The sequence below is a fragment of the Eurypyga helias genome, unplaced genomic scaffold, assembly GCF_000690775.1.
Source record: "Eurypyga helias isolate BGI_N326 unplaced genomic scaffold, ASM69077v1 scaffold22580, whole genome shotgun sequence".
NCBI lineage: Eukaryota > Metazoa > Chordata > Aves > Eurypygiformes > Eurypygidae > Eurypyga > Eurypyga helias.
The window spans coordinates 1-8998 of NW_010227978.1; the positions used below are offsets into that span (position 1 = coordinate 1).

At 52.4% G+C, this 8998-nt stretch overlaps 1 protein-coding gene across 1 annotated transcript; it reads left to right on the forward strand.

The window, feature by feature from the left end:
• Positions 1 to 515: 515 nt before the first annotated feature.
• On the forward strand, positions 516 to 8991 carry CCDC40 (coiled-coil domain containing 40; the record flags this gene model as incomplete). The annotated part of the gene is made up of 12 exons (XM_010158108.1): positions 516 to 638; positions 993 to 1114; positions 1851 to 2094; positions 2203 to 2385; positions 3738 to 3983; positions 5066 to 5309; positions 5802 to 5947; positions 6054 to 6145; positions 6690 to 6810; positions 7885 to 8073; positions 8277 to 8435; positions 8767 to 8991. Coding segments are annotated over 12 exons (2094 nt in total), but the record flags the coding sequence as incomplete, so codon positions are not given.
• Positions 8992 to 8998: the final 7 nt, after the last annotated feature.

The window sequence follows — 8998 nt, forward strand, 5'->3', positions numbered from 1 at the left end:
CCTTCCAACCCCGACCGCTCTGTGAGTCTGTGGGAATTACTCAGCGTCACAGTGAGTTTCACAGTGCAAAGTGAACTTTGGAAGTGAAGGGAGCCGGTCCGTGTGCTGGAGCTCCCTCTGCTGCCGCCTAAAAAATCAGCAGGACTCAGCCTGAGGCATGTTCCTGCAGAACTGCATCCAAACCATTGAAATCAAATGGATTTGGAGTAATTTTTTAAAGCGAGCACGTTAAACGGCAGATAGTTAAGGTTCCCAGCTGCTGGAGAGATGAGACGATGTAATCCATGCTGACAGGAGTGAAAGCAGCTGCAGATGCTGCAATGGGGTAATAAAGGGATCAGCAAAGATTCCTCCTCTTGAAAGCTGCCCCTGCCGCCCTCATGAGTCGTTCGGTATGAACGGAGAAGTTTGAGTGGGAATCCACTCTCATCCGGTTGCCAATCCAGTCGCTTCTCGGGGCTCTGTTGTCCTTGTGGAATAAAGGGATTTACTCACCCTGGGCTCTGACTCTTTAGGACCTGCTAGTCGAGCGTTTAACCAGGAAAGCCTACGAGCTGCAAGAACAGGTTGCCCTGTTGGAAGCTCAGTTTGTGACCCAGGCGGAGGACACAAGAGTGACCCGGCAAGCAGTAAATGAGGTAGGAGGGTGCTTTTTTCACTTCTGGTTAATATTTCCCTCTGGAAGGTTTGACCCCTTCGGCTCACGCTCACGTGGTACGCACAGTGGAGGCCAGAGCTCTGTGGTTCGTTTCTGTTCGCAGGAACGAAGGCTTTTTTTTTCTGTAAATCACTTCCTTCCCCACCTCCTCAGCTTTTTTTTTTCTCGCAGATCTACGCTTTCTGGTCTGGTCTGACAATAAACCAGCCACCCATCAACTGGAGCTGTTCCTGCCCAGCACATCATGAACCGGCATAAATACTGCATTGTCATGTGAATTTGGTTTCTCAACCCAGTGTAAATTCATCCTGTCTACAAATTCTCTTTTCCTTAGGCTTGTATGGAGGTCCAGGCTATTAACATGGAGAAAAAGCGCTTGCTGAGCCACTGGAATAGCAGCTTAGCTGGAATGAAGCAGAGAGACGAGGCCTATGTTGCCACACAAGAGTTGCTGAGGTACGGCCTTTGAAAACAGTCCTAGGGGAGACCCCAAATAATTTGGGCAGGAGGGACTCTAAAAAAGGCAGCGTGTCTCCTGTCACATTCATTACTGCGTGTGCAGGGTATGTCAGACAGAACAAGTTTGCTGCGCTAAAGCACATAATAAGGTTAAAGGATAAGAAACACAGTTCTTCGTAACTATTTTCTTTATCCAAACACAACTCTCCCTCGAAACGTGTGGGTTTTTAAAAGCTGCTTGGAGTTCTATTCATATTTTATTCCTTTAAAAGAGTTCCCTCACCTTTGCAACATCTCTCAGTCCGAAGAGCTGGACAGCAAGGAGGATTTATCTGTCACTTTCGGTTAGGATTTTGTGATGGCTTTAGGAATTTCCAGGAAAACCTTCCTATTGTTGCCAGAGGGAGTGGCTGTTTGGTTTGGAGCCTTAAAGCTCGACTGATTCCCTGAGAACAAACAATATGCTTTTACAGGGTGGCATCCTGGTAAGAATGGGAGGGCGGGGACAGGAATGAGAGAGGGAATTAATTGTGCTACATATATTTCCTTTTAAATCTTAAAGTCTCCATCCATCTTCTGAAGACTCTGAACTGTTGCAGCAGACCAGCCTTTGTAGAGATCTTCCTTCTTGGTCAAATGCTGCAATGGTGTGTTTGAAAAGGGCATTTGTAGATGACCGGTCAGCACGTGGATCAGTCCCTGGGATAATTTTCCACCCTCTTTGCCTCTCCAGCAAGTACAGACATGACCTCAAGTCCCTAGAAATGGATATCCATGGCTGTAGGAAGTCCATCAGGAAGGAGGAGGAGAAGAATGAGTTGCTGGTCACCGTCCTGAGCCGTTCGCAGAACGATGCCAACACGACAAAGAAACTGCTTGCCCTGTGCCTTGAGAGGCAGGAGGCCTTGAAGGTTGGATTTAGCACCTACTCTCGTGTTCTCCATGAGACAGAGCAGGCCCTCAGCAGGACCAGGATGGTGAGGAGAGTTCCTTGGAAGAAGAATCCTTTTGAGTCGGACACAGGTATTTAACCCCTGTTCCCAGATACTTGTAGTGATCCTGTCTCTGTCTTCCCTACCTCTTAGGATCAAGCTGCTCGTCTGGACGAGTTGCTGTCCATCAGTAAGGATATAGAGAAGGGAACTGGTGCCAAAGAGCAGATGGAGAATGAAATCATGGCAAAGGTTCAGGACCAGATGATATCCAGCAAAGCCACAAAGCGCTTCTCCCAGCTGACTGCAAAACTTCACAGGAGAAAAACGGATCTGGTATGGTATCCCTGCCATTTGGGAGGGCAGGGGGGAGACTGTCTGGAGTAGTGCTTGTGGAGGCTGTTTTGTCCGTGCCTTCATTCCGGTTTTCAGGTCGGCACCTGGAGGTCCACTCAGTTTGCGACTCCAGCTTGGTTTTCCCAGCGATTTTATTGCAGGATTCTGGTGTGTGTGAGAGAGTTTGGCCAAAAAGGCCTGACACATAACATAAAATTCCTCCTTACCTAAAAAATAGGGCAGAATGATGAATCCTGGGTTTCCTGTAAATTATTACCAGTTCTTATGTACTGGGGGAAGACAGTGGGTATGTAACACTCCACACTAAGCTGTTATATCTACACTAGTCACAGAATGTGGCATACTCTGTTTCCAAGTAAGGATGATAGTCCATGGAACAGCCAGACGAGACCGACGGTTCTTGATGGCATGACAAATGGCTCTCTTCGTGAGTGTGTAACTGGTACAGGTAGAAAACTGGAAGATGCAGCATTCCGTGCCGAGTTGTGCAGGCTGGCTCCAGCACAGCGTGCTCACACCTCTTTTTCCACGGGTTCAGCCTGCCCCTGGGTTTTATAGATCAGGTAGATATTGTAAGTCACTGGAAGACTTCCAGGGTTGGCTTGCAGCGTGAGAAAGGCCCCTCCCTTTCTGACAGACACAGAAACAAGTGGATACTCTGCACTTGCTCCTGCGAGCATCTGTGTTGTACGGCAGAATATAGTGCAGAGACTAGGCACCCGAAACACACCGAAGTGTAACCTCCATCATGCGTAACGGTGACTTAAGAAGACAAATGACATTGCTCTGAACATCCCTCTCCCTTCCTCCTCCTTCCCCCAGCTTTATATGCCGAGCATGATGTCATATGGCCTGGAACACCCCTTGGGTCAGTTGGGGTCAGCTGTCCTGGCTGTGTCCCCTCCCAGCTCCTTGTGCCCCCCCGCCCATTTGCTGGTGGGAGGCAGAAAAGGCCTTGACTCTGGGCCAGCACTGCTCAGCAATGCCCAAAACACAGGGGTCAGTGTTATCGACGCTGTTCCCAAACCAGAGCCAAACCAGAGCCCCATCCCAACTACCGTGAAGAAAATTATCTCTATCCCTGCCAAAATCTGCACAGATGTTTAGGGTCCTCTTCAACAGCCTTATGGCAGAGGTGAATGTTGCTGTCCTCTCCGGTCAGTAGACGGAGAAACAAAGGTACAGGGAGGGTAAGCAGCTTCCTCCAGCTCAGCGCAGGGGCCTGGGGGCAGAATCTAAGCCCCCTGGTTCCTGTGCGGGGAGGGTGGGCGTTGCAGACCGGTGAGTTGCTGCTGGTGACAATGACTTCTTCTGTCTGTTGATATTCCCAGGAGCTGCATTTTTCCAAGGTTGAGAATGATATGGCCCAGGTTATTCTGAATGCAACACACACCACCTGCAGGCTGACAATTCTCCAAAAAACACTTTGTGAGCTGGACAAGGAAATGGCAACTGTCCACCATCTGATCAGCCAGGGTGAAAGGGAGATTGCGAAGTGCAGTGTCCTGTTGGAGAACAAGCAGAGGGTCATCAGCCAGTACAACAAGAGGCTGGAGGCGATTCTTTCTCAGAAGGGGGTATGTACCTTCAAGTTCCAATCCCAAACTTGGTTTTATGCTTCGTGGTGGCCGCCGATGCCCTTGACAGCCGTCGCTGCGTAAGTGCCGTGGAGTTAAACGTTTCAGGCATCGGTTTTGTGACTTAAAAGCTGTGCTGGTTGATGCAAATGCTGACATTTGTCCAACAGTTCTCAGTGCGTGTGAAGAGGAGCTGGGGGTAGGGAATTGTGAAAGGAGGGTGTGCCTGGCACAGCTTTCTGCAGGGAGTTGTCTACACCTGATGAAAGCGTTGAATGACATCAGTACTATGGGAGTAAATGGATCTTGTTATAAAACCTGCAAAGACTGACGAGGGGAGAAGGGAACAGGCAGAGCGACTGCAGGCGCATGGTGGTTGTCACCATTCCAATCCCAGATCCGTCCCTAACACCTCTAAGGGGACCAGTGTGGAAATGAGTTTGTTCCGTGGCATTAACTTTGCAACCTTTGGAAGGTCCAGGTCTGTGGTAAGAGCGCAGCAGGCCCTCTCGCCCCAGAGCCCGAGAACCTCTCGGGCTTCTGTCGTGTTTGTTCCTGCGCTGTCAGGAAGGATTAGTCCCCTTCGGCTGCTGGGAAATAACAGCATAGTTGGAGTTGGAGTGTTTAGTATTAAGCTGGACTGGCCTTAACTTGCAGTGTAAGTTGGCCTGTAAACAAGTGCTCCAGCAGCTTCTGCCTGATCAGAATCACAGAATGGTTTGGGTTGGAAGGGACCTTAAAGATCATTTAGTTCCAACCCCCCCTCACGGGCAGGGACACCTTCCATAGCCCAGGGTGCTCCAAGCCTCATCCAGCCTGGCCTTGGACACTCCCAGGGATGGGGCATCCACAGCTTCTCTGGGCAACCTGTCCCAGTGCTCCCCACCCTCTGCGGGAAGAATTCCTTCCTGATGTCCAATCTAAACCTCCCCACTTTCAATTTAAACCCATTACCCCTTGTCCTGTCACTACAGGCCCTTGTAAAAAGTCCCCCCCAGCTTCCTTGTAGCCCCTTCAGGTACTGGAAGGCTGTAATAAGATCTCCCTGGAGAAGGTTAATCCCAAACCTTGCCCTCCTACAGCAGCAAGAACTGAGCCCACTGGAAATGGAGATCAACAGGCTGAGCAAGCAGATAGAAGAATACAATTCTGAGGTGGTGGCACTGCAGAACTACTGGCTCCATCTGCAGAAAGAGCTGGTGAAGTTAACACACGAACGGGAGGAACAAGAAGCCTCCTTGGCTACGTTAAAGAGACAGATGACGGTAATGCAGCAGAAGAAGGTGCGCACTGAAAGTAAGTCATTCCCTGAGTCTGTCCTCAGATGTTCATCCATGAAGGGACAAAACAGGGAGCGAAGGCTTACAGGGGGTAGCACTAGACCTTGGCCAAGGCAGCGCTGCTTTGCACGCGGGAGCAGTAACGCGCACGGCCCCAGTACTATGCTCAGGGCTGAAAGCCGGGCGCTTTCTGCATGTTGTTACTTCCCGCAACGACCCATCCTGCTGCCCTAACTGACACCCTCGAACCCTGAGGGACCATGTCATGTTCTTAAGTAAAGTTTGCAAGTCGTCGGTAGGTAAATGCCCCCACTTTCCTTGGCCAAACCCAGCTCTTTTCCACAGCAGTCTCCTGCAAAATCTCCTTCTCCAGCACCTTGATTCTGGGGCTTGTGGAAAAAGGTTTTGGCTGGGTGTGTGGGACACGGGTGACTCTGCGTGTGCAGCGCTGTCTGGTCTAATAGCGGGGTGTCACACCTCCTCTGTGGTCAAGCCGGTGCTCCTGGGAATTTTAACGCCGCCTTCTCTTCACCTGCAGATGAAAAGGACCTCGAACGTCACATGAGGAACATGTCAAATGACTTGATTAAGCTGAATGTGTTGATCAACAAGAACAACAGCAGCTTCAAGGACCTGCAGTATGGCAACATGATCACAGAGAACGAGTTTGTACGCTCCCTCAAGGTGCGGAGGCTTGACATCTCATTCCCTGTGCAGGTCAGAGGCAAACAGTGATCCTGTGAATCTCTCTCACTCTGACAGTGTGGTGGTTTATGTCTCCCAAATCCAGGCAGCAGAAAAAGAGTCGGTGGAGTTGCAGGAGAAGCACAGTCAGTTGACTGAGGAGAAGGAGAGGCTCCTCAACAGCCTGGTGGAAGCAGAGTAGGTCCCAGAGATCCTTGTTTTCTGCCACAGTCTGAATTCTTGTACGTGTGTCCCTGTTTTACCTGCCTTCTCCAGTCATCAAACTGAACCAGCACCGGCAAATGTGCTTCTGTCCCTGGAGAAGAGGGAGGGGAGTTTAATGAATGTTTGAAAGGGCCTTCAGCTGTCTCTGGAGCCAGCAAGAGCGGAGAGGATGTTGGCTTTGGTTCCAGCATGCTTGAGCTGGGTGTTGCCAAGATCTGTGTGGGAGGACTCTGCGGTAGCTCGGAGCGAGTGTCCCGCTCTGGGGCGGTAACTGGGGTCCCTCAGCTCCGGTCGCTCTGGGCGTACGTGGTTTTACAGCCATCGTGCCATTCTCTAAATCGCAGAGCTTCCTGTCTGATTTCACCCCGCCCTGTTCTGCCCTTCCGTATGGCCCGTATGTAAATCTTCGTTTCTGCTGAGCCGTGTTGAGTGTCGATCTCGGGAGCGCGCTGCCGCGCAGCGAGAGCATCCTCTGTGTTGTGTGCCAAGGCGCCCCTTTCCCTTTCTGTCGCTGAAGGCATCAAATCATGCTGTGGGAGAAGAAGATCCAGCTGACGAGGGAGATGCGTGCCGCGATGGATTCCGAGACGGGACAAGGCGAGATCCAAGCCATGAGAACGGAGCTTCATAGGATGCAAGTAAGCCACGGGGAAGAGGCCTGGGGGGAGGGTTCAGCTTGGGAGCTGCTGAAAGGCAGGAGATGAGAAAGGGGCTGCAGAAGTAGCATCTTCAAGGTCCCAGCAGCACCGGTGCTGGAAATCCGACCACCCTGCAGCTGGATTGGATGAAATGCATCAGCGTGCAGTCGCCTCACACGTTCCTCGTGCGTGCCAGGCCTTGGGCTGCAGCAGAATATCTAGATATCCGTGAGAAACCTATGGAAAACACAGTATGTCTGCCACCTTGTTCTGTGACCCCAACAGATAAGCAACAAAATGTTGATTACTAAATACCAAGTCCAGAGGAGGCCACGGAGATGCTCCGAGGGCTGGAGCCCCTCTGCCATGGGGACAGGCTGGGAGAGTTGGGGGAGTTCAGCCTGGAGAAGGGAAGCTCCGGGGAGACCTTAGAGCCCCTTCCAGTGCCTGGGGGGCTACAAGGAAGCTGGGGGGGACTTTTCCCAAGGGCCTGTAGTGACAGGACAAGGGGTGACGGGTTTAAACAGAAAGAGGGAGATGGAGATGGGACATCAGGAAGGAATTCTTCCCGCAGAGGGTGGTGGGGAGCACTGGGACAGGTTGCCCAGAGAAGCTGTGGATGCCCCATCCCTGGGAGTGTCCAAGGCCAGGCTGGATGAGGCTTGGAGCAACCTGGGCTATGGAAGGTGTCGCTGCCCATGGCAGGGCGGGTGGAACTGGATGATCTCTGAGGTCCCTTCCAACCCAAACCATTCCATGATTCTATGATCATCTTAATCACTGGTTAGGGAAGTCTTGTGTCTTCTGGCGAAGCAACTCTTCCCTTTCATTCTCGGGATGCTCCTGCTTTTGCCGTTGCTAATGAGTTCCAGCGAAACCTTTTGAAGATGACTTTAGAGAGCGGGTACTCCAGCCCTCTGCCTGCCACACAGGGCAAACTCCGTTGGGATTTACAGCAAATCTGGCTTGCCAAGGCTCACGTGTGTCTGGGTTGTGTTGATGGGGTGTGCCACACGGAAGATGCCACTTGTAAACCTGTTGTTTTCAGCCCATTTTATATCTGACACATGGCAGGTCCGCTACGTCCAGCTGATGAAGCAGCAGGAGAAGATGATCCGTGACATGGAGGCATCTGTTTCTCGCAGAGAGGCGATAGCGACTCACGGAGGGGGTCAGAACAACACAGATCAGAAACGTGTCGCCAAGAGCGGCTTCCGCCGCAAGAGGCAGGAGCTGAGGAAGAAGATCAGCGAAGCCCAGAAGGTGAGCGAGTGGCGCAGGGCGGGAGGAGTTCGCGTAGCCGTATGGGCCTCGCGCTTCAACGCCTCGGGGGGTGTCGGTGCGCAGACCCCGCATCCGCTCAGGGATGGGCTTTGGGAGCTCCCGTCTTACTAAAAGACAGAGTTCTGGGAAGACGGATGGGAATGCAGCTGGAGTGTGCCATTTCCTTCTCTCCCGTTGACTAGAATGCTGAGGCCTGCACCAAAACCCTCCTGGAGCTGGAGAGCGCCCAGGCGTCCCTTAGCGCCTCCTTCTCCGAAAAGCAGCTGGCGTTGTGCCAACTGCAGGGTGAGTCCCACAGCCTCGATTCGGACGCAGAATGTCTTCGGGACAAGAAACGATGGGTGAGTGCATCCGCTTCCTTGCAAAACCTGCTGCTTTCTTCCGGTGCCGGCTGGCTCCCTGTCTCTTTGTCTCGCCACCCTCCCGAACTGGGCCTGCTTGGCACGGAACTTGAGGAATGCTGGAGGCTAGCTGAGCACGTTTTGAGGGCTCACGGCGGTCCTGGGTTGATTTGGTGCCATGACTGTACCTCTGCACGCCCCAGAGTGGGGCTGCTGCGTGGCTGCTCAGGCAGTGCCCTCCGGAAGAAGCCCTTCCCTTTAAATCACATCCTTTCCCGAGTCCTTTTCCCTGTGCAGCCTGCTCTCAAAGCCGTTTTGTTGCTTTCCTCAGAACCTTTTGGAGATTGTGGCCTACCAGACACGCCAGAAGCACCTGCAGGCACTGAAGGAAGGGAAGTACGCTCCCCTGTGCCGTACCGAGCAAGCCTGGAGAAAGGAGCAGCAGAAAGTGGAGGGCCGGCTCCGTACCATCAGCGCCATCGTCCACCAGCTCCAGCGGGAGCATCCCCAGCACCGTGGGGCTCTCCAGGGGCTCAGCCACTGCCTGGGTGCCAGGCTGGGCT